General features: G+C 32.5%; 3 protein-coding genes and 1 pseudogene across 3 annotated transcripts; 2 read left to right on the forward strand and 2 right to left on the reverse strand.

The window, feature by feature from the left end:
- Positions 1 to 1858: 1858 nt before the first annotated feature.
- LOC125576947 lies at positions 1859 to 3390 on the forward strand (annotated as a pseudogene).
- A 2059-nt stretch (positions 3391 to 5449) lies between these two features.
- On the forward strand, positions 5450 to 6524 carry LOC106361185 (photosystem I reaction center subunit IV A, chloroplastic). The gene is made up of 3 exons (XM_013800897.3): positions 5450 to 5851; positions 6117 to 6182; positions 6281 to 6524. Exons 1-3 carry the CDS (start codon positions 5594 to 5596, stop codon positions 6386 to 6388), a joined length of 432 nt encoding a protein of 143 aa, XP_013656351.1. The 5' UTR covers positions 5450 to 5593; the 3' UTR covers positions 6389 to 6524.
- Positions 6525 to 7411: 887 nt separating this feature from the next.
- On the reverse strand, positions 7412 to 8752 carry LOC106361186 (glutaredoxin-C5, chloroplastic). Its single transcript, XM_013800898.3, has 5 exons — positions 8396 to 8752; positions 8232 to 8305; positions 7895 to 7969; positions 7733 to 7759; positions 7412 to 7644 (listed from the first exon to the last, which is right to left on the reverse strand). Exons 1-5 carry the CDS (start codon positions 8671 to 8673, stop codon positions 7559 to 7561), a joined length of 540 nt encoding a protein of 179 aa, XP_013656352.1. The 5' UTR covers positions 8674 to 8752; the 3' UTR covers positions 7412 to 7558.
- A 6543-nt stretch (positions 8753 to 15295) lies between these two features.
- LOC106359824 (probable indole-3-pyruvate monooxygenase YUCCA8) lies at positions 15296 to 17417 on the reverse strand. The gene is made up of 3 exons (XM_013799452.3): positions 16395 to 17417; positions 15947 to 16318; positions 15296 to 15831 (listed from the first exon to the last, which is right to left on the reverse strand). The coding sequence occupies exons 1-3, from the start codon at positions 17073 to 17075 to the stop codon at positions 15604 to 15606; spliced, it is 1281 nt and encodes a 426-aa protein (XP_013654906.2). The 5' UTR covers positions 17076 to 17417; the 3' UTR covers positions 15296 to 15603.
- Between the last annotated feature and the right edge of the window lie 9685 nt (positions 17418 to 27102).

Here is a 27102-nt window from a genome sequence, read left to right on the forward strand (position 1 = left end):
GACATAGTTTCAGTGAAGCTGCAGTCCTGCAGATACAACCCACATCTACCCTCTTGGATGATAATCTTTCTAGAGCGCATCAAACCAAACTGTCATATACGGCAGAAACACAGGCCAGTCGAACAAGACCTTTAGACTGGCTTCATGAGCTCTCTAACCATATTGTCAACATCTTTCCTCATACACGTATGGCAAAAGAAAAGAGGAAAGTGTGCCCTCTCCTAAGCCATGGAAGACACCTCCCAGCTCAAATATTGGCTCTGGATTTCTGCAAAGAATATTGTTATTGATTAACATATTATCAAGCTGCAGCACAAGGTCATGCCAACTTAAGAGACTCACAGAGTGGTAACTTAGAGCATGATCAACCCCGGTATTTTATTTGGGGTTTCTTAACCCATGATTTGACATTTTTTTTATACTTTTCGGCTAAAAAACCAGTTTCGTATACCTTTAATTTAAGAGACGATTCTTATTTTTTTTTAGTTAAACGTTAAGAACCGTCTCTTAGCTGAAGTTAAGAATTTTAGTTAAGAGACCGGAGTTAATCATGGCCTTAGAAAATGATATATATGTCCATTCTAAAATCACAACTTAATGACAACGGGCCGAATACATGATATCATGGTCCAACAGTTCGTATATTTTTGAGCTTTATTTTATTTTGTCTATTTTCCATAATATTGATTTTTTTTAAACAATTTCATAATAGTGATTAGAATCTATTCTATTGATTTAAAGTCTAACCCTTGTTTTGAACACCAATCATATTTTTTATCTAATTAAAAAAGTTGTCATTTAAATTTTAGATCAATTCACATCTCATTTATTCTATTATTTTGTTTAATATAAACCATTTATATAACTAGAGTTGATATTTCTAAACAATTACAATTCTAACCGAAGCCATTAACCATTCGTCTAATAATCTAAATTAGATAATCTAATACATAAACATCGCCATTTAGAGTATAGTCAATTCAGCCATATGTATATATATATCTAAACTATTAAAAACCTAACCAAAGCAATGTGTAATGCTTAAACGAATTTAACCAAACATATACAATCACGAGTATATAAACTTATACTAATAAAGTCATATATATATATATATATATATTGTTAACTAGATTTTTCCATTCATAACAAATTCACATGAACAAATGTTGTCTATACTATTTTCCAATATATAAATTTTACATGTGCATAATAGGTTTATGCTAAATAACCATGTTAATGTTAGACCATTTCCAATTGTTTTCCTAAGAATTGTATTTATTTAAATATATAGTCCGTTCAGTATAAATAATCACATATTGATTTTATAAATTATCAAACAATATTTAATAAAACAGAACTTTCCAACCAAACTTTTGAAAAAGAATATACATTGTATATTTAAAGTTCTTATCATAATATATTTTGAATGCCAATTTTTCACAATAAATTCAATAATCTAGGAAATTTTAGCAATATTATTAGACAATTAAAAACAGTTTCCTAAAATACCTTATTTATATTCAAAAACATGAACTTAAATGTTTTGTGGGTTGAATGTTTTGATCTATTTACATTTACTAATTATTTTTGTTATTTTTGCAAGGAATTGTAAATTTGTAAATCGAATCAAAAACTATAAACCGCATTTTAACGCAGATAATATCCTAGTGTAATCTTATATAATAAAGTTGGCTTGTCTCTCTCCTTAGTCCTCCACATCATCAGAGAGACAGGGGCTTTTTGTGACACGTGGCGGCACACTAATACACTCTCGATTTTTTCTTGTCGCCTGTTTCTGTATTATTTGCTTTGAACTGGGCTTTTATTGATTGAAGCCCAAATCTTATATAGACAAATGAGATTAGGGTTCATTACTATGTCATCCTCTTGACGAGAGACGCAACCTCAAAGTTTCGAGAACCCGATCTTGAACAAGCTCGATACTCACTTGAGTGGACTCTTGGCTTTGGTCTCGCCGGAAGAGTATTTCGCCGGTAAACCGGGTCAGTCAACGGTTCTTAGAGTTCCCGGTTTAGGCGTGAAACTGATCGGTTTGATCGGCCTAGGACAGTCCGCTTCATCCGCGGCGGCTTTTCAGGGGCTTGGTGAAGCTGTTGCTACGGTTGTAAAGGCTTCACAATCTAGCAGCGTTGTTGTTGCTCTCTCCTCTCATGATAATGAATCCAAGCTCAGCTCTGCATCAGCTTTAGCTTCAGGTAACACAAGTTCGAGTCTTTGGAAACTCATATGACGCAAGTTTGAGTCAGATTTGTGGGGTTTATTGTTTTCTTATGGTGTGGATAGGCGTAGTGCTTGGATTGTTTGAAGATGGTAGGTACAAATCTGAGTCAAAGAAACCTTCTTTAAGCTTTGTTGATATCATTGGATTTGGAACTGGACCTGAGCTAGAGAAGAAGCTCAAGTATGCTGAAGATGTATCTTATGGCCTCATTTTCGGGAGATAGCTCATTAACTCTCCTGCCAATGTGCTCACTCCCGGTATGGATCTGTGGATATCAATTGCTTTGTTTATATTGTGAGATTGTCCTGATCTGCTATGGGTTTTGTGTTGTTTCAGCTGTGCTTGCTGACGAAGCAGCAAAAGTGGCTTCTACATAACAGTGATGTGTTCACTGCAAACATCTTGAACGAGGAGCAGTGCAGAGAGTTGAAGATGGGTTCTTATCTCGCTGTTCCTGCTGCTTCGGCTGATCCTCCCTTCTTCATCCACCTTGTGATAGACCTCAGAGTGGCTCTGTTAAAACCAAACTTGCACTTATTGGAAAAGGATTGACCTTTGACAGGTGATCACTTTAAGCATTCCACATCTGTTTTTGTATTGGTGATGTTTTAGTGGTTGTTGATTGAGAGTCTTGTGTTCACAGTGGTGGCTGACCTGGCTCCTCTATTGAGCTCATGAAATTCGACATGGGTGATTCAGCTGCTGTTCTTGGTGCTGCGAAAGCTATTGGTGAGATTAAGCGTCCTGGTGTTGAGGTAAGCTTCTCCCATTCACATTCTTTTGAAGCTAGAGCTTTCTTAACATAACTAACCAACTGGTGTTCCACAACCAGGTTCATTTCATCGTTGCAGCCTTTGAGAATATGATTAGTGGAACTGGAATGAGAGACCTGGTGATGTCATCACAGCCTCAAACAGAAAGACCATTGAGGTATCATATGATTTATGTATTCAGGTTTGAGACTTTTGTTGTTTATCCTATGGCGATGCTAACTGTTGGCAATGGTATTTTCAGGTCAACAACACAGATGCTGAAGGTCGTCTAACACTTGCTGATAACATGAATGATGAATCTAATTTTGTTCATTAATTGAAACCTGTTTGTACTTCTGAAATCCTAAAATAAATAAATTTAATCTATTTATATTTGAAATTTTATCAATTAACAATCTCATTTTAAATAGATATAAACTATGTAACCAATATTTTCTTAACTAAAAGATCCACTAAACTTATTTGCTAGGCAAAGCTAAACACGTAACGCCACAGAAATATCTATAGTAGTGGCTCATAACACCATAAAACTTCATATATTAAAGGCAATGCTTCTCATTCCACGCTACAAACGAACACTACGTAGTTTTACTACAAAAAAAAAAGAATACAATACATGTAAATTCTAATAATTTCCGAAATCGTATAGTCTATTAAATGAAAATTACAAAATCCAAATTTTACGCTACACTTTACTCTAAATTTTTAGCAACTCCATGAAACTTTAAAATTATAAATTCACATAACGATACTACTTTACACCATAAGAATCTTTTACCATAATTAAATAATGCTTCAATTATTAGTAAGGTTCAACATCGTATTTAAGAGCTGATTGAAAAATTATTAATAAAAAAGAGAGTCAATTCAACAAAAACCATTTACTCGACTTAAGTGGTCTTTAAAACAAACTGATACAAAAAGAAAAGAAAAAAATCTATTAACTTATATATGATATAGCTACCACCCCTAACCCTAAATACAACAAACAATACTCACACAAGGGCAAAAATGAATAATGAACCACTATTCTCTTATCATTTCTCAAACCAAACAAGACATTAAAACAGAATTCCGCAGCAAACAATCCAGATCTTCATCCATTGACCCATTACACAATAATCTATCACTGATTTCCAGCTCCCATGTATCACCAACCATCAAGGTAATATATCTGACTCATCAACAACTGAGGGCATAGAATTCATGTTATCATACCGTAACATTAACCACCTTGGCTCCGCATTGCTTATTCATCACACTGCCCAATACGTGAAGAATGTATTCTCAACCAACATGAATTTTGATCTTCAAATAACGGTTACCAACGAACAACAACCCATACGCAACTGCAAGACTAGATGTCGATTAATAGGCCTCCAATTGTGGAAGAAGAAAGTGGATGTGCGCTTCGGAAATTACAACTATGGAAACAATATATGCTATCTTCCTTGCGGCCATAATTTCCATTTTCCATGCATTGAATACTGGCTTCGTAGAAATAGAAGTTGTTCCATATGTAAGGAAAGCAATCTATGATATTCGGATCACTTCGATTTAATATGAGGTTTCTTATGTTTTAATTCCCGGTTTCATTGATGTACTTTTTGGCTTTTCTAATAATTTTAGAAACTAATTGTTTTCCATAGTTCTAAAATCTATCCTTTTTCACAGCGTCATACTCACATATTAAAATAGATCAAACAAACCCTTTTCAATTTCATAAATAATAAAATATACGAACCCGGCGCGTAGCGCCGGAATACTCCTAGTAGTTAAAAAAAGTGTAATAAGCGTGAAGCAATTTATTCTACATAAAAATAGTAAAATCTTTCATTTGTAAATCATTCATCAAATTTAATAAATAAACTTTCTACTTCTCTCTCTATAAACATCCATCTCTCTCTAAACACTAAATTCAGAATTTAGATTTCTATATTGTGTTTAGATTAAGATAGTCTTATTGACAAAAGACTACTAAACATTTTTACTTTCATTTCTTATAAAAATAAAATAATTAAAAGATAGTGTTAAGTAGATAAATGTGAGATATTTGTGTGTTTGATAAAACAATTAGAAGATAACGTATACAAAAGTTCTGAATAGTTAATCGAAAAAGAAAACATTTACTAGTTTTTGTTTTTTTGTTTTTGGTAAAACAATAGTAGCGATTGTATTTTTATTTCACAAAGGATAAAAATAGTACTGATTTTTGTGATTTTATTCATAATAACTTCCGACTATATAAATAATTGCAAAAAAAATGCTTATGAATTAAGTTACAACTCACACATAAAATCTTTTTTCCCTCATATGATTCCTTTTTAATTTTTCATTCCTTGATCGGGGGAAACAAACAAAAGATAAAAAGTATCAAAATTACATGTCATCACATTATCCTGAGGAACCGATATGTAATGACACGTGGCTGATATCAAGTGGAGGGAAACGATTCGTTTAATCCAAAACACCACCACCACTCCCTCTTTTCTTAGCCTTTCCAACATAATACGATTCAAGAACTCACTCTTTCTTGTCGGAAGAAACGTTAAGAAGCAACAAAAAAACTCTACAGATGGCGATGATGTCAGCATCTTCGGTGTTTCTTTTGCCGGCCAACGTCACGGCTCCCGCTGGCGCTTCGTCGTCCAGGAACTCCGTGTCTTTCTTACCGATGAGAAACGCCGGTTCTAGGCTCGTAGTCAGAGCAGCCGATGAGGCGGCTCCAGAACCAGCTGCGCCGGAAGGTGCTCCAGCAACTACCGCGGCGCCGGCGGCAGCTGCTGCCACCAAACCCAAGCCGCCTCCTATTGGCCCTAAGAGAGGGGCCAAGGTCAGCTAATCTATAAACCATCTTGTATAATACTAACATGCGCACGCATACACCAAATTTTTAATTTTGAATCGATCGAAAGGTTCTATGTCTATGAACGAATTTTATTTGAGTGGCTTCATAATTCAATAGGGAAAAATGTTACCACATTCTATTAAATTTTATGGGTTTCATAGTGAAATCAATTGGTATTTAATAAATTAATCTACGTCCTCATAACAAATTTTCATCTTAGTTTAATATCATAAACTGTTGGGGTTCGTAGGTCAAGATTCTAAGGAGAGAATCCTACTGGTTCAAGAGCGTTGGATCGGTTGTGGCCGTTGATCAGGTAAACACATTTAGTCTCTACTTAGCGATCTATGTTTCACTTATGCATATCATTAGGCAGGTTTGTATAATTTCTTGACCCGGTTAACAAATGTGTAGGACCCGAAGACCCGGTACCCTGTTGTGGTCCGATTTGCGAAAGTGAATTACGCAAACATATCGACCAACAACTATGCATTGGACGAGATTGAAGAAGTTAAAGCTTAAAAATGAGAGAGAGACCTAAAAAGAAGTGTGTGTATTTGGTTTAATCTTCATACCGGTCTTATCTGTTTGTAACTTGAGTAGAACCGTATGTACCAAAACTTTTACCATTATTTCTCTCAACTCCTAAATTCTTATATCCTCCCTGCTCATGGTTAACTCTTAATCATATCGTTCAAAAACGTTTTCAAATTAAATTACCACAAAAATGAAAATAATTTTGAGGCAAAAATATTTACATTTTTTTTACCCCTTAACGTATTTTCACTCTAGCATCCATACCGTTAAGAAAACCGGTCCAGATTCCCTTAACCGGAGGAAGCTGTGCAATGAAGGCTTGCCTTGGGGGATAACCACACCACTTCCTCCTACACGCCCGTCTAAAAGCAAAGATAAATACCTAAAATCACACTCACATTCAGCTTAAGAACTGATGCAAGATTCAGTTTAAACCGGTTTCAAATCTATTAGCAACACCAGCAAGGTTCTTGTGCTCATCTAACCAACTGTGTCAAGAAAATAAACTAATCAAGAACACTTACACACTCGATTCTTTCAACTCATTAGTTACTCTTTATGTCGAACGGTTCTTACATTTCCCATTCTGAGACAAAATCTTGAGCCACACGCCACAATCTCTAGCTCATCTCTTCATCCGCAATGTCAGTCTCTTCTAACTCCAAAACAGGCTTCTTCCTTCCCATACGAAGCATAAGCCACTACAACAACACCTCTCTTAACAAGCCCTTGTGTAATCTCTTTACTTCTCTTACACGCTTCTTCCATATAATCCACATGACCAGCTATATAATTTAAGTGTTCCCTTCGATCCTCATCACTAGAGGGCCTGACCATTTGCGTCTACTTACTTCTTAACTGGGTCAATTACAAGCAAAAAGCTTCATTACCTTTTTAAGGTAAACTAATATGAAATTTACAAAAAAAAAATTGTTCTTGTTGTTGTTGTTGTAACTTGTGGATCACTTTACAGGCTCGAAACTGTGAATTCAAGGGTAAACAAAGAAGTGGATCAACAAATACTGCATGATAGTATATGTTACTTATTATATGTATTATTTGAATGATGTTCAATGTTTACATAGGAGAGAGAGAGAGAGAAAGTAGTTAAAACTCATCCAAGAATCCACATGCAAAATCTGCAAACCAGTTTCATCATTTCCTTAAAGTCTGATCGGTTTTACCGTTGGCTTCAGCTAACATCAATGCCAGATCTCCTTTCCTCTTCAGCTTCACTGTATCTGTAGATCACAAAATTGGCAGAGAAGTATTGAATGAGTAGAATCTATGACGAAACCAACAGGCGAGAGAGAGAGAGATGGAAAGTACCTGTGCAGCCACCAATGTGCTTGCCTCCTGGTCATTAGGACACAAGGTTAGACATTGTTATGTGTTTTTTTTTACAAACCGAAACTATAGTGTTCAAGTAAACATTTAACTCACTGAAGAACAAACGTGATTGATCAATGCAAACGGTTTCAAACTACTTACCAACAAACACATTAGGAACAGTGCGTTGTCCAGTAAGTCTTTCCAGTACCTTCTGTAGTTGTGGCCCTTGTGGACCTGAAAATTAGCCAGAAGTTCAAATCAACAAATGTTTTGACAAACATAACTTAGATTAATATTGCATATGAAACCAAATCCAAAGTTAAAACGCAAAACTAATGGATAATTCCAAAGCCTAGCAACTAAGAAGAAATTCTTTCATCCTCTATCTAAAGCCATGACCTAAACTACAAGTTTGATATTATCATAATTAAATCGATTAAGCAGGCTAAACACCAATATATGATTATTTTTTTACAGAAATGTTAAGCAGACATACCAAGTTCATTCAATTCGATCACCAATGGCTGAACTCCAAGTCTCTTGAACAATGTCTTCACTTCAATACAGTATCTTCATTACACACCAAACATATATGTTTTAATAACTAAGCAAAAGACTCAGCAGAAACCTTATTAAGATTTCAAGGGGAGCAAAACCTACGAGCACCATGTTTTGGAGTAAACAACGACAACGTTCTCAGTCACCGTTTTCTTCACGCTCTCCTCCATTCTTGATCCGAAGGAAGAAGACGAAGCAGCTGAAGAAGAAGACATGGCTCGGACAGAACATGTGTGCTTTAGACATCTTTTGACATCAGAACATGTGATGCCACCGACGCTGATCAGAGATAACGAATAAGAAGTAGAAAAAGAGATTGAAGGAATCGAATCTAGAGAAGACGATACAAGTCTCAATGTGTTGAATGTTGTGACTGCCATGGCGATCTTCTGACCTTTGGATTCTCAGAAAGTCGACAGATTCTTGGAGCTTTCTTTGTGTTACTCATCTCGTGACTTGTCCTTTTTTGTAGTAAGAAGCTGAAATTTTATTCTGCGGATCATATTTTCTGGGCCTTTACTGTTAATGGGCTTATCTTCTGTACGAAAAAGCTTTGTTTGATATAAGGGCCTAGTTATAGGTTTTTAACAAATAATACCTCCGAATAATCAAAATTTGCTAGACGCACACTTAATAAAAAAAAAGTTATATATATGTTAAACTATTGGATTTTTATCTTATAAAAATGTAAAAGTTTTGAATTTTTTTTTTCAATATTGTTTCGGTGAACGTTTAAGAAAAACAATAATCATTCGAATGTTTATGTGCGTTTAGCAGCAAAGCTGTTTATTATGATGAATTTTTCTTTGGAAATGCAATCTTTACCAATATTTTTAGGAAAGTTTAGTGGTTTTTACCCGCTTGTGGTGTGGTATAATGGTATTGGATTTATGGTCAAGAGCATAACCTCGCTATAGCTAACCTTATGTTCATATCTATGATGTGGTAAATTTGCATGTGGACTTGACCATTTGGTTTTTTTAGCTCGGATGCTTTATATGTGATATTCGTATTGACACTAAGAGGTCATACCAAAAATGTGAGAAATTTGTGATTTTGAAGAAACAACTCAGCTATGGACCTACCTTGATAAGATAATGTGGGGACTTTTAACCAGTTGGAACGTCATGGGTTCGAATTATTTCATTGTTTCTCAATTTTGTTTGTCACTATCCCACCAACATTTTCTTCATTCATTTATAACCCAAATCTTTGCTCTATTGACATACATCATATATGTATCAGTACATATTTGATATGTTCATGATATATTGAATATTATATATAACACACACACACAAATAATCCTCTTAAATTATAACAATGATATTTTAATTCTGACCAAAATAATTGGCAATTACTCTCACTTGTTCAAGTTCCTTGTGTTGTCCGTGTCCATCCATGTGTATATATATTATGTATCATACCCGAACCCGATGCACAGTATTTTAGGTACTTAATCTGTGAACTTCCAGACATTCTATTGAAACAAAATTTAAGTTTAGCACAGAATAATCAAAATTTTAAAATACCAAGAGAGATAATAAATAGAGAACTTTTCTAGTAGGATGGCCTTAAAAAGTTTATAATCATAAACATAGTACTCAATGGTCAAATGACCAAAATATTTCATTAAGAATGTAAATAGATATTTATGACTCTAGGATTAACTAATCTAAATTGATGGTTTAGATTTGGGGGGGGGGGGGGGGGGGGGCGGGAGTTTTGCAGCTGAGATTTATGATTTTTAAAAATAAAAAAACATTTAAAATTTAAAATAATTTTTTTAAAATAGTCTCAAATGGATTTTTCGGATTTAAAAATATCAAAAATATAAAATTTTAAATTTAAAAATGTGTTGTTATTAAAAATAATGAAAAAAAACAATTTAAATTTGTTATTATTATTAATTTAAATAATTATTTATATTGCATGAGATTATAGTTATGACAGTTTAATACTACTAAATTTTAGGTTTGATAATAAAAGATACTTTCATATTTTAGGTTGAATTCGAATATCCAAACTCAAACAGTGTACTGTTTAGTCTATGTGCCCAAACCTATCAGTTTGTAACCTGATTTTCTAGATATCTAAGAACTTGGAAAGAACCAAAATGAATCTCGAGCCGGTCCGGAACTAAAATCCCTACAGAAAAAAACAATATACATTACATGGACTTGTGGGGGTTGTAGGTACATAAAAAGTGACATAGAGACATGGGTGCAATAATTTCCATTCAAAAGTTTACCCATACCAATGATTAAATCCAGTACGTTTGAATTATTACTCTTTACGTACCTATTTATAGTAAAGAACTAGAATCGGAGAAACTCTCTCTCTCTCTCTATATATATATATATATAAACATTTTTTGTAAACAAATATCTACATAAACATACTATAAGCAAAATACTTAGGGGACTTAATAATAATTAGTTACTTGTTGCAGAAGTAGTTCCTGCCCGTATGTTATAAGTTTCTTTCGGTAAATACCTTGATCCATGGACTTGTAAGAGTGAGTTACTTAAATTAAACTTTTAAACATTGTATAGTACTGACTGGTGTCACAAATCGTCGTCTCCCCATAGTTTAAAAAAAAACCTTGAATAGTAAATATGATCCATTTTCAGCAGTAGCACTTGCAAAAATGGTGGATCGACAAATTTGGAACCAATGCTTATCCTTTTGTTAGCAAGGAAATTTCAAACTTGCGGCAGGACTGTTTTTGTGACATGCTACAAGATAAAGCCAGCTCCAACGTTAGGTTTTTAATAAGTATCTAAAATAAAAAATTTAGAAAAAATGAAAAAAATTGAAAGAAAAGAGGAGGCGGTATGGAAGCAGAGATACTTTGCTCCTAATATTAAAACCTCCCTTTCACTATATGTTCTTTACTTATTGATCAATTTATTTTTCTAAATAAAATCATTAACTTTTACCTTAAAATATCCACTACGGTTTTTAGCCGTTGTGGTTGCCCTTACAAATTTATTTTTCTGTTTTAGCCATTTATAAAACATTATCACACTTGTTGTAAAAATAGTATTTTCTTTCTGAATAAATTTAAGATATATTCAGAAAAAATGATCCTCTTAATATTACTTTTAAATTAAACTTTAATACATGAAGTGCTTGTTGTTAAAAAAAATACATGAAGTGCTTGTTGGTTTCTTTTCTTCCTTGTGTTTAGTGTAGAGAAATATTTTTTTTACTTTTTTTCACAAGAGGTGGTTCATCTTTGCAGACATAGACATGTGAAACAAACCCTAGTTTTTCAGACTTTGACCATTTTTACGAAGGACAATATGGGCCCTTGACCATGAGTGATTTCTCCCTTGGATAATTTGTGACAATTCCCATGTGTTACCCTTTTACTCTTTGTGTAGAATTTGTCAACATTTTCTTGTAGTTCTTAAATAGGTAATATGAGGTGACGGTACATGAGGATTCATGCATTATATATATGATAATGTATATAGTCATAACCATCAGGATTTATGTTCCTAAGATATTATAGACATATCCAGATCAATTAAGTACTCTGGTGGAACTTTAAATTTACTGTATAGGAAGCTAGTTTTTTTTTGTTCAACGGAAGCTAGTTTTTCAATCGAATATACTTTCAATAAGATATGATTGTACGTCTACAACAAGTCCATATACAAGACATTAAAAAAAAAAAAAAGTCTACAAGACATTCTACTGTGTACGTGATTCAGTACCTAGGTAACATGCATCAATAATTTGTACTATATGCTTATATTTCAAGGAAATCTACGGATTACTTTAATATTATATACTTCGATGTGAAAATGTATTTGATTTTTTTCGATAAATTGATTATACCAAATTTTCTGTTTTTGACAAAGATTACAGAGAATAACAAGTAGCGGAAAAATTGAAATACAATCTAAACAGCAGTACTATACTCAACTAGCTAAACAAAGAACAAATACTAGAAACAAGATTAATGGATATGGAAGCCAACGAAGCAAGCTTGAACCAAAGGAAATGATAAGGACCACAAGGTAAACAGGTTGCCACGAGAAGAAGAGAGATGGACGCCCTGAAACTCTGATGCTACAACTTCCTATACAGCTTCCGGAATGCCTACAGAACATTCACCGCTCCAAAAATCACAAGCACAAACATACAAACCAAGATCAACATACCCTGGCGGCACGAGACAGAGAAACCATCCGACGATGCCGTCGTTCAGTTTGAGACTTAGAGATTGCCGCCTCCAAACCTCATAACCGGGACCGTTACACCCGTTGAACCGAGACTCGTATAGAGCAAGCGGACCGGACATAACCCCCACCTCCAGAGCAGCTTCACTGAGTGAGAGAGCAGTCTGAACTGAAGACATGTCTCCAACCAATCGAACTTCATCGCTTCGACAAAAGCTAAGGAAATCTGAGCGACAACACTAAGGAGAGAACGACAGCGACAGTGAACACCATACCACCGGAAAATCGAAGCTTTGAGGAGAGCAAACCCGCAAGACACCTCGAACACAAGGCTGAGTTAACACATCTCCATGCGCCGCCACCAGAGCTGCCTCCTAGCAAGAGAACAAGCTCACCCCCGAGGAAGATCTCCACACGCAACCACCTCAGACCACGATGGATACAAAGCTCGGACAAAGAGCCTGAGTTAGAAATAACCCATATCCGAGACCTAGAGGACCTCACCGATGGATCACACGCCGCTAACCGAGAACACGACGAGATCTGAGTAGAAAATCTCCCGACCAAAAGCACTGAAGCAGATCTGAGTTGAAACCATGAAGAGAGGCACATGCCATCCTCTAGCAACTCCATCTCACCGGAACCAGCACAAATCTACTCAAGATATTTCAGATCTGCACTCGGGAAGAGACCTCGACGGTTCACCTCTGCTGAACCACAAGAAAGACCACAGAGAGAACAATAGAAGCGGAAAAAAAAGAAATAGAGGGGCGGGTTCCGATGACCGTGAGAAGGACGGCAGTAGCCGGAGTCGAACGGATCACGGAAAAAAGAAGAACTTTTTAGAGAGAGGGGGGGAGAATAAGTTTTTAGAGAGAGAGTCCTTTTTTAAACCTTTTATCTTTCCAATGTATTTGATTTTTCGTCTGTGATAACAATGATGGGATTTTTTTCCTTTGCTTAACAATCGATAGAATTTTTTAGACAAAAGTTACTTGCAATATGATAAGGATCCCTCTTTTTCTATCAAAGAGGATAATGTTTTTGTACAATAAAAGGGATAACATATACCAGCAGAAAAAAATATGAAACGTCTGAATTTCGAATTACTATAAACTCTTCATATCAATAATATTCCCAATATTACACCAAAAAAAATTCTCAATATTATAATAATGTACGAACGCTGTGGTCGAAGTTGGTTTTGAACTGCTGGCTTTATCCTTTGACGTTGGACGTATGCTGATCTACATTTGATGTGACACTGTAAGATTATGATCTCTTTTATTAATGTATCTAAATGAAGATTGGACCCAACACACGTGGGTTTTAATGTCTGCAGAATATATATTTACTTTCCACGTTTTTTTTTCTTTCTATGAACTAAATTTGTTTAGATAAAAAAAATTGTTTAGATTAGCCGATTAGGGGAGTTCCGTGCTTTGGAATTTCGACCAACGACATTATTGAGGTTCATTTACAGACTGAATTTTCCGGTCAAATTATAAAATGGTTATTTGAGCTAATTTACATAATGTATTTTCCTGTTAACTTAAATAATGATCGAAGACTCTTTTAGATGATGAGTCGAGAGGTCCAAAACTTCTATTAAAGAAAACTTACCTAATGTACCTATTTTCTTTCCGTGCAAAGCCGAAACTTGATGCATGAACCATGACATTCATAACTGCATTAATGACTCAAATTAATTATATGTAAAGTGGGATTTAATTATACATTCTGATAATTAGGTTAAATAACCTAATTTATATTTCCAACCAAAGCAATCACATGTGCTTGAGAATCATATTTGCTTTTCCTGATTAAGAGATATATATGTGCTGTGTACATGAAATAAAGCGATGACTTCTGCCTTCTGCCTTCTGGCTACACATAATATGCGTATACTAAATGTTTCGTCCAGTAGCATCATTTCTTTCGTTCATAGTCTTTTTTTTTTTTTGAACAACTGTTCATAGTCTATAAATCTTGAAGTTTACTTACAAACATATGATATAAATCATATAATCCTCTTAACATGGAACTGTAGATGTCCATTTTTCCTTGAAAGATTATGCAGTAAACCAAATATTTAGGAATATAGAAAGTAAGAAAGTGTCATTTAAAGATGATTATTATTTTGGGGTCTTCAAGTTTGACGTGAAGTCCTGCACGGTATATGAAATAATAAATTGTAAGTCGTGTGAGAGAAGAAAAACGATCAATCGTGTTGGTTCTCAAGTTGCAATAAATGTCGGTCCACCCATATTAACTAATAGTTCTAGGCGTGGCAACTACCGAAACCCAATCCCCCCCCCCCCTCCCATAACTAATTCAAGACGGTCTCAAACGAGCTAAACCCGTGTGAGCAGTACGACCCTCGGACATACTGGTTTGGTTAAAAGGGCTTCGGATCAGACTAGGACAATATACATATCATCATTCAAGTTTGAGACTGAATCTTAATATCTAAATAGAGCCGGTTCTAAGCATAATCATGTAAAACATTAGCATTGAGTTCCTAAAAAATTAAAATTAGTACACTTTCAATTTGAAACAAAAATAAATTGTCAGTCTGTGACTTTCAAAATACCAGGAACGATTTTGTATGAAAGATTCAAGTTTGAACTTTGAATGAATCTTTTATAAGCCGGTCAGTATATTTCTAATCTTTGATATGAATTATAATATCTAAGATTCATTCAAAATCCAACTAATAAAGGGTGTTTGTTCAGTACCGAATAAAAGAAGGACTACAGAACTTTGTGACAAATGAAAATCAAGAGAGCTTAAACAAAACAATAAAAAATGAATTGAAACATTTTTTTTTTAATATTAGAGACTTGTATACAATCAGTATACAATATAGATGTTAAAACAATTAGAAAAATATACAAAAAAAAATAATCAAAGAACCCCTAAAGAATAGAAAACAAAAGGCCGCATCATCCTCTGTTCATACAAAACTCCCAAAACAATAAGTGGAGGAGGTAACAAAAAAAAACACACACACACACAACACCTTGTGATGGGTCTTCTTCAGGAGAGGGCTCTTCTTCTTTGCTTCTCTTAGATGTAATCTATCTCTGTCCTAAAACTCTAATCTTCCTCCTAAAATTAGAATTGTTGGGAGATACATCTTCTATGAGAAGCCGTCGACCGTTTCGTGGGTTGTTTTGTTTCAAGTTTCCAAACAGAGCCTATGTCTTGTGCGATCTTAACCGCGTCCATCGACACACCTGAGAGCCCTCTTCTCGTAAACCCGACCGCATACAAACCGGTCCTTCCTTTCCAACCGCTGTTCGCTGCTTTCGGGAAACCATTCTTTGCAAAGAACTCACTCTCCTATAACAACAAACGCATAACTCAATCAGTACACATGACCAAAAGGAACAAACCCGGTTTAGTTAAACCGGTTTCGATTATCAAAGTTTTAAACTTCATGGTTTTGTTTTCTCACCTGTAGCCAATATGGGACGTTGCTACGGTAACCAGTAGCGAGTACAACTGAGTCAATCTCGAGTTGTTCCCCATTAACTAACTCGACTCTGTTCCCATCAAACCTTTTGACTCCTGGAACCACATCGATCTTTCCCGACCGGATCTTCTCCAAAGCTCCGATGTCAAGCACCGGCGTCTTCCCTTTCACGCTCTTTAGCTCCATCGGACCCATCTCGGGTCGTTTCAAACCGTACTTCTCGATGTTCCCAAGCACGAGCCAGCACAAAACCAACAATATCTTGTCCACGAGCCATAAAGGAAGCCATGCTAGCATCTTCATGGCAAGCTCAAACGTTGACTTCCCCATTACTTCTCTCGGCATCACATGAACCTGAACATAAAGATCGAAACTCTGATCAGATTCTTGATTTCTTGAACGTTAATAGTTTGAATCTTTAATGACTTACCGAGCTTCTCACGACCATGGAAGGCTTAGCGAAGTGATTAGCGAGGTCGAGAGACACTTCCATGCCGGAGTTTCCACAACCGACGACTAGTACTTTCTTTCCGGCGAACTTCTCGCCGGACTTGTAATCACATGCGTGGATTACCTCTCCGGTGAACTCATTAAGCCCGTCAATCTCCGGGACCACTCTCTCCGCATTCTCTCCCGTGGCCACCACAAGCCACCGGCAAATATACTCAACCTCCGTCCGAGTTGACTCAGCGTTCGACACGGTCTTGACTCGCCACAACCCGCTCGTCTCATCGAACCGGGCGGTTTGCACACACTCGTTGAACTTCGGGTTTATCTCGAACCGGGAGGCGTAGGACTCGAGGTAGTCGATGAACTGCCGCTTCGTCGGGTACTCAGGGAAGCTCTCCGGGAAGGGCATTTTCGGTAATTGGCAGAACTTCTTGGGGAGGTGGAGCTTGAGACGGTCGTATGTTCTGTTTTGCCATAGTGAAGCAATGCAATCCGCTCTCTCGAGGACCACGAAAGGAACGTTTTGTTCCCGGAGACAAGCGGCTGTGGCTAAACCGGACGGTCCTGCTCCGACGATAACCGGTCCGTTGACCCAAATGCACCGGTTAGTTGTTGTTGTTACTTCTTGTTCTTGATCCATCAAACGAAACATACTGTCCATTTGTCTTATAAATGTCCTTTAACAGTTTTAGAGAGAGATAAGTTGAAGATTTGTAGAGAGAGAGGAGATGGTTTTGAATTTGGAATGAAGATAGTGTTTGGAGGTTGTGATGTTTATATAGAGGGGAAGATCCCATGTGGCGTTGAATATTTTTTTTCTAGGAGATGATATTTGATATATTTGTACAATATATGATCATGAGCTGCTGATGTTTATTTTAATCATTAATAACATACTGCTTGCGAGTATGATTGCTTAAGAGTTGGATTTGTTTATATAAAAATTAGCTAATGGGTTTTGTGACGGTTGAGCACTTGTTATAAACAGAGATAGTGCTTGAGGATGAAGTAATATTTTGGTATTGGGAAATACGATTTTCTACCGACCATTTTTGTGTGTAAGTTATTAGGATATATTCTTATTACATAGTTTTAAGAAAGTATTTAAAAATTAACAATAATGATTAATATTTTAAAAATAATTATTATTTTGTATTTAAAATACTAATGTTTTAATATATATTGAAAATTTATATCTATTTATTTTGGTTTTCTAATATATGTTTTATTATTCATATTTTTACATTTTTATTATATTTTAATTTTTAAACAAAACAAAGTAAATAATTATAAATTTTTAAAAAACTTCATGCAAATTAATATTTTTTTTTTCATCCAAATAAAAATATGAAACATCAATTTTTCAAAGAGAGTGATAATTAAGTAATTTATGGTGAGGTTTAGAATAGAAATGGAAGCGATGGAATTAGGGAGCAACGATGGTGACGCGTCTTTCTTGGATAGAACTAAGGGTCAATTAGCCAAATAGCCAAAATTTGAAGTGAAATTAAGAGAAAGACATTGATTTTGACGTAATTGGGTAACTAACATTTAAGGCCCATTTGATCCGGTAATACCCTTGGTTGGTGCAAGTAACCGGTGAAAGATAGAAAGTTAGATGACGTAAACAAATTGAGGTATGACTAATATTTAAATCACATCTGAGTGAATATAAGGAACCACGTCACATATTTATGACCACAAACATATGTTTCAATGTTCTATTCCACATCACCGAAATAAAACAGATTTCTAACCTCACTCACATACTCTAATACTAAACATTATTCCAAATCTAACCCATATATACTAAACATTATCCAAATCCCATCCAACCCCTTAATACTAAACCCTAAACCTTAATCAATAAACCCTAAACTCAAATACATAACTCTAAACCCAAATATAAATTCTAAACCCAAATAGAATGAAACAAAATAAATAATATGGTATATATTGGTAAAATTATGAAATGTTTATAATTTCGTAGAAGAAGTTGATGTTGATCCCAACTATACCTCCTCATCTTCTAAATACTAAACCCTAAACTATATTCACTAATCCCTAAACTCAAATATAAACCATAAACCCAAATAGAATGTAACAAAATAAATAGTATGGTATATATTGGTGAAATTATGAAATATCTATGATTTCATGGAAAAGGTTAATGTGACCCAATTGTACCCAACTATACCCTAAACTTTAATCCCTAAACCCTAAATATAAACCCTACACGGAAATATAAAGCCTAATCCAATGTCAACCCCAATCTTTCATAAACTAAATCCGAATGGAACAAAATGATGAAATATCTATGATTTCATGGAAGAAGTTAATGCTGATCCCCCAACCATATCCCCTCACCTTCTAAATACTAAACCCTAAATTATATTCACTAAACCCTAAACCAAAATATAAACCCTAAACCCAAATATAAATTCTAAACCCAAATATCAAAGTCTAAAAAATTACATATACTATGTAAAATTAAATTATATTATGTAATATTAAACTACACAATCTAGATCATAGCACGATATTTACTTGTTCAAAAACTATATTTCTTAACAAAATAAAACACTCTTTAGTAATCATCAAATGGAATGGAACATGATAAAATAGAAGAGTAGCAGAATATATCGCATTTCATAACAGGAATAGAACAAACATAACACATATTGTTTTACATTTCTATTCCATATGCGAATAGAATAGAACAAACATAACACATATTGTTTTACATTTCTATTCCATATACGAATAGAATAGAACAAAACAAACACTGTTTATCTTCTCCGATCAACTTCATCCACGGCGAAAAAATGTAATTGTATCTCGCAACATCAGTGGAGATAATACATATAACCGTATCAGAGAGACAGATTTTGTTGTTGATACAGTAAATAGAAGAGAAGAACATACGGTGGTGACGGAAGATGGTGCCATTTGCATAGATAGAGTTGATCGCCACTACACAGGTCTTTTCGGCAAGGATCAACACAAATTGGAATGCGAATCAGGAAGGGATTGTAATCAGAGAATACGCGGTGGAGAGAATCTGGAGTGAAACTATTCAAAGGGGTGTGAATCTGGAAGAGACACGACATATTTTTGCAAAATAGTAATTTTTAATTTTATTTTTTTCTAGCAGGTTTCTCCGGTTTCAAGCAGGGGTAATACAACAATATTATATAAAAGACATGTGAAACAGTGAAAAGTTAGGGTAATTGGCTACTCAATCAATTATGCTTTTTTGTAGCGTCATCTCACCTAATTTCCCTAGAACTAATTAGTGGGACCCACAAGAGGAAGCCACGTGGGAAGCAAATGATGACGTGGAATGGAAAGCCACGTGGAGAAGATGATGATCCAAGCTGTGATGTATGTGGAACCAAATGAATAAAATCACATCAAACCCATTCTCTTCCATTAATTAAGCTTCTCCACTATTATTATTGCTTGGTCCCGCCATCTCCACATTTTTCATTTTTTTCATTAAAATATGTGAATTTTATTTTAATAGGTACGGAAATTGTTATTCATGATGACATTGACTAGAGACTTTTTAGTTAAATCCAGTAAGTTTATAACAAACGATTTCGGTAAACTGAGTTGAACTCATATAAATTTCGTAAAACTGAGCTTACACATAAGTTTATGCTAACTAGAAAACGAATTTGCTAAAGAGTTTTTACGTGGGTAAATTATAAAAGAGTGATACTAATGTAGCTAATTATCCTATATTTTCACCGAAATCTATTAAAAGTATTTTCATCACAATAAATGAATAAAATTCATTGCGATCTCCTAATTTGTTGTTTACTATCCAAATAAAGATAAGTAATTAAGTTTTTGTTTTTTTTATTTGTTTTTTTTTTGGTCAAATAAGTTTTTGGTTTAAAGAAAAACTTATACTCCTAGTATCAACCTATATAGATATCGCCATCTCCAAACTTTTATAAGATTTGTTCATATGAAAGTAAATTAGGCAATATAATCCATCAAAATAAAATATGTGATAGGTATATGTGATTAAGGAAGGCTCTATTAACTTTAATAAAGTAGGAATAACACGAAGCTAACATATGCTAGCCAGGTGATGGTGACTAACTGAGCTACAATGATAAGATCTTTTTCTCTTCATTGGTACTTGAATTCACAATTGTAAAGTGCATTTTTCAAAGTACACAAGAAAAAGGCACTCATATTAGTGGATATTCCACGAGTATCATTTTAATTGTCATTTAGATTTATGAACACAAATTAAAAAATATTTAATTTTGTATATTTTTAAAATAAACAAAATTATTATCTAGACCTAATCATATTTTATCCAATACAAAAATAAATCGGATAATATTGTTAATAATTTTGCATTAAAGTTTTTTTTTAAAAAATTGTTCTATAACGATAACTAAATTGAAACGGATGAGGTATGAATTAAGTTCTTTTAGATTGTCAAAAGTTCTTTAGTTATTTATATAGAAAAAAAAATATAGGATCACACAAAAAATCCTCTATAAGAGATTGTGGAGAAAAGAAATTTAAGAACATCTCTAATGTATGTTTCTATATTTTTTTTCTGAAATAGAAACTTTGATATAGAGGTGAAATTGCGCCAATGTATGTCTCTACAATATAATTTTTTTTATTTTAGAAAAAAATATATAGGAAATTTACTTTTTATCTCTATATTTAGAGGTAAAAATAGTATATCTCTATATTTTACTTTATAAATAGAAGAACTCTATTATAGATGCATACATTGGAGTAAATCTATTTCTATAATAATTTTTTTTAAGAGGAAAATATAGAAATAAAAATAGAAGTAGATTAGAGATTGTTTAAAAGTAAACATGTAAAGCCATGTGCATAGAACCTTGGTTTCCATGGGGTTTTCTCTTCTTTTCATGCCACAACATTTTAGAAGCTTTGAGTTTGGCATATATATCCATGATTTACATACACACACACAAACTCACCAATATATATATATATATATATATATATATATATATATATATATATATATGCATGCACCATTTTAAACTTATTGGCTTCAAACCGGTTAAGAGTGTTATTCATCGTTGTCGGATCGAATCACTATAGTTAAACTCATCCTGATCCTTTGGTCCGAAAGGATACGTAGTACTTTCACGGCTTTAAACAATACATTCACCTTTTCTATAAAAGCACTTGAAATATGGTTTACGAGAAAAGCTTATTAGGTATGAATCAATGTATTATCATCGTGCGTGAGTCACGACCACTTAGTTAATAACTTTTTTGTTGGTTTCTGATCACGATAAACGTACGTACCAAACTCTATTTATAATTATTTACAATATTAGTGTGTTATATTCGATATTAGCCATATATTCAGAAAACCTTATTTTTGTTTCATATGCCAACTAGATCTTTTTCCTTTTCTTTTTCTTTTCTATGCCAATTTCATGGCCTTATATGCTTAAACATAAATTAAAAACTGAAGCAAATTAGTGATCAATATATCAAAGTACTAAAGTAAACAAATAGGAAAACGATGATCAATTATCACGCGTAATAGAGAAAAGGAGGAAGATGATATTATTGGATACGTATACGAATCGCTTCATTACAATTAGGCGTAAAGTGAAATTTGCAGCTCATTCGCCGCAGAAAGTTTTCAGTTTACTTAATTATTATGTTTAATTATAAAAGCAATATTACCACTATATAAGTATATACATGGCTTACTGCTTCCTACAAATGGCGGTGCACTTCTATCTCAAAGTATTATTGTATTATGGCATAACTTTTATTGTTGCTATGTATTTAAAAAGTATTTTGATCTTCTTTTGGTTTGTGGAGTTGTCTTTAATTCATGTTGATTATATATTTATAACCTATGTTACATGGAAATGGAAGCGGGTACGTGGAAGCGGAAGCGTAAGGAAGCGCAGAAGCGAGATTTTTTAAAATATTAGAAAGCGGGTACGTATTAGAAGCGTATATCCATATAAATATATATATATATGTAAATTTTTTTAATAATTAGGATTAAAATTTTATGATTTAAATTTGAAATAAAACATTTATTCATTTATAATAATTTTGAAATGATTTTATATTAAAACTGTAAAAATACACATAAATTATGTTTACAAAAAATATTATATTAATTATTTTTAATACTTCATAAATAATTGACACAATATATTTCAATATGTGCTATATCTTTAATAAAAAATCTCAATGCATAAAGATAATTTATAGTATTATTTTTGATATTTATATATATTTATAATTCAATATTCATTACTATTAATTTTTTTTGTTTTATACAGATTAAAACTATGGTTTTATATTTTATTGATATACATTGTATTTTTTGAAAAAATGGAAGCGTGATTCCAAAACAGAATCATAAGCTTCCAACAGGTTTTTAAAGAGAATATTTTAGAAACGTTTTGGAAGCGAGATTCCGCAAGTTTCCACAAGGTTCCGATTCCGATTCCGGTTCCGAAGCAGGAAACAGACGTCCGATGAAGCTTCTGTGCAACGTAGTTTTTAACAACATTGATACTTTATAAACATTTACAATCAATCATTTACCCCCAAAAATAATAATTTTTACAATCATATTTTCATGCATGAAAAACTCGAAGAGTTTCTTAAAGAAAAAAAAACTCTAAATAATGATTACATAACAAAAAAATCAAAGACATTTGTTTCTTGTTAATTCTATAATCGATCTGAGACAGTTTTTTAATAATTTAGATATTTTTATAACTATTGTAGGAAAGATGGACATAAACCACTGATATATTTGCATATATAAAAGCCTAATTGCATTCACACATATTTTACAGCTATAACCTAAATTATAGTCTCAGAGCGAGAGAGACACACACACACACATAAATTAGTCACAAATGCAAACTAAACTATATTAAAAATTTGACCAAAAAAATTATATTAAAAATAAATAAACATCACCTACATTGATAATGTTTGAGAGCTTGATGAGTTAATTAGTCACAATGTCACATAGTATCTCAGTAGTATTAGTCTAATGTTTTATATTATTATATTTGCGGTGTTATTATTCGAGTTTCAATTAATGCATAAAAGTAGCCAATAGCTATCATAACTAATAGAAATTCATGATGTTAATTATTTTAATCACTGTGATTTTGTAGTCATTTGGGTGGGGTTTAGTTCTTTTTTTAACACTTTAAAATTTCATACGAATAGAAAGAGTTCTCAGAGTAAATGGAGTTTTAGTTAATTTAATTTGTCAATTTGTATGTCATCTTTTCCAAACTGCTTCTCGTCAACAACTGTAAGAATATTTTTACTGATTTTAAATACAAGTATATTTTTAGAACAAGGTGTATTTTATTACCAATGCAAAAAAAAAAAAGGATTACGTTCAGAGCATTGATTGTAAAGGAGTGCCATTACCAACTTAGAATAGTTTTTCCTGATTTAACAACTGATTTATGCAATGATAAAGAGGACTCTGTTTTTGCAACAAAAAAGCTCTTTTGTTTATTATTTCATATACTATTTCTTTTTAATAATTTGATCAAACAATCATAGCAATTATCAACTATCCGTTCGTTAGACCGCATTAAGTAAGTTCTTAAGACTCGTCTACGGAATAATATTTCCGACGATTTTGATTAATCATATATGTAAAGTGTATACAAAAACTGAGAATTTTGCTATTTCATGAGTTTTTGTAATGACAAGATTTTACAGTTTATTTAGTTTATTCCGAAAATTTAAGTAGCAGTAACGAAAAGGAAATAATATATAGAGATGATAAATTGTAATATATATAAATCAGTTTAACACATACATAATGTACATCTTCAAGAAGAATGCAAATTTTATAAATTAAGCAAGGTTGCACTTTTATAACATACAAATAAAATAGATTCATTCTGCATATGATTAATAAATAGTAATGATATACTGTTTTATAAGAATAATATAATTTAGTTACCAAAATAATATCATTTTCTTTGTTTTTTGATACAAGATAATTAATTAATTACTATACAAGTTGGTGTAAGAAAAAAGTATAAAAATAAGAATAACAAAACCTGCTCTGACAGAAAAAGGAATAACTAAAAATGAGAGAAAAAACAACAAATGAAACCTTCGAATGAATGTGAAAATTATCATAGAGATGTTGAAGAATGTAGAGGAGCCAAATAAAAAAAAATCATTTTATTACATTCATTTAGGGAAAATCGCATAAAAAAACCTTGAAAGTGTAACTTACTAGCACTTTAAACCTTAAAGTTTTTTCACTAACACTTTTAATTTTGAAAGTGACATTTTTATCATAAAAAACCTCCAAAGAAGAAAAATGACCGGCTGAACAGATTAAAAACTGTTTTTTTTTTAAAAAAAAATTAATAAATTAATAAAATAAACAAAAAAATTAATAAAAATCAAAAAATTAAACAAAAACCTCATAAATTCAAAAATTTCAAAAAGTAAATAGAGATTAAAAAATTAAATAAAAAATAACAAAAAAATTCAAAAAATAAATAAGATCAATTTAAAATGGAGAAAAATAAAAAAACATAAATTAAAAAAAAAATGAAAATTCAAAAAAAAAAAATTCATTTGAAAATAAATTTTTTTATCAACATTCATTTTCAAATATAATGTCAGAAATTATCATTGGAGATATGCCAAAAACCGTTATTTCCGACATATCTCCAATGACGGTTTTTGGCATATCTCTAATGATAATTTCCGACATTATATTTGAAAATAGAAAAAAAAACTTTTCTGAATTTTCAATTTTTTGAAATTTATTATTATTTTTTCTCTATTTTAATTTGATCTTATTTATTTTGAATTTTTAGTTATTTTTTATTTAATTTTCTAAATCTTTATTTATTTTTCTCACTTTTTTTTAATTTATGAGTTTTTTTGTTAATTTTTTTGATTTTATTAATTCTTTTGTTTATTTATTAATTAAATAATTATTTTTCGAAAAAAAGCTGTTTTTAACCTGTTCAGCCGGTCATTTTTCTTCTTTGGAGGTTTTTTATGATAAAAATATCACTTTAAAAGTTAAAAGTGTTAGTGAAAAAACTTCAAGGTTTAAAGTGCTAGTAAGTGACACTTTCAAGGTTTTTTATGCGATTTTACCCATTCATTTATATGGAAATGATTGGCAATATACAACTCCCTAGATTTCCCAAGATCTTGTGAACTAACTCGTCCCATACATTACTCCGATCCGACTATCACTATACCTAACATGCATATATTAATATATACTTAGTATACACTATACAATTAGTGGTGTCAATAATGGAACAAACCTTCATAAACTTCAATATCGAATATATATGGTCGCTTTGTTTTAGATCTTTCTGTAGATCGTAATAAATATATTGATGTTATTCACATTACTATATATTAATACTGAGAGAGTTTCAAGACACAAAATCTTGATACAGATTATAGGCACCAAGACCTTAGCAAATAAGGGATTTTGTTTTTGTCAAGACAAGAAAAATTACAGCATTACAACGAAACAGATTTAATAAATCCAATTGGTACTACGTTTCGCAATTTCAATTGTTTCTATTCTACAAATTATGTGTCAAGTAGAAGGGGCATATCTGAAGAGGGGATCGTTCTTGAAACATTTGACAGCTTGACTGGTCTGAAAGTTTTGATCTTAGTGAACTGTTAAAGATTATAAATGATATTTTTGTTGGATAAATCTCTGTTTATGGTCTAACCGATATGATAGATTTTATGATGGCCAAATCAGATACCAACCAAACTAACCAGAAGAAAAATATATATACTTTTCACAAAGAAAATAAAATTGTTTCTAACGGCTGGAACATATATATGGATGTCTGATCATACAAATCTTTGAACTTGTAGGTGTTCATATGAAAGCAGAACATGGGAGATGATGTTATGATTCGATTGTATATATGAATGATTTGTTTTCTTAACCTGTGTATCCTATAGCATGTCCGACGACTGATTTTTGTTTATTATATAAAGTTACAAACCTAATAGTTAAATCAAAATTTGGGAAACAAATATATATATAATGATATGAATTATGAAGATGCATATTTTTTTTTAATACCAAAAGTAAGTTTACAATTTGTTATGTAGACACTATACTAATTATAATTTAATGATAAATATATAGGTTATACACGCCAATGATATATATGTACATAATCGACATGTAATCTTATAGGTATGATCAAAGTAGTTGAAACAGTTTTATAACAAAAAATGTAAAACTAATTGAAATATATCGAGTCATTGGTTAGAAGATTCAAGATGTAGTGTGCGTCATACCAATACCAAGGAAATGATCACATGCTATAGAGTATGAATTTTTATAATTTAATTAAGAAAATCCTAATAGTTATACGAACTATTTGTCATGCCAATTATTACACTCTCTTATAACCAAAACGAATGAAAAAGATTCTTGCCTACGTCGACGATAAAGAAACCAGAACCAAAATGTACATAAATTTCATTATTTATTTTGATTAAAGAATCAAATTTTCATACCTATATTAAGCGACATGTTTTAGGATGAACTATTTATGTTTCTTATATCGAAGACAAATATGATTAATTAAAAATACACGTTAAACTTGAGAAAATATATTTCAATTTAGTGTCTG

This window comes from Brassica napus, chromosome A8 (assembly GCF_020379485.1).
Source record: "Brassica napus cultivar Da-Ae chromosome A8, Da-Ae, whole genome shotgun sequence".
NCBI lineage: Eukaryota > Viridiplantae > Streptophyta > Magnoliopsida > Brassicales > Brassicaceae > Brassica > Brassica napus.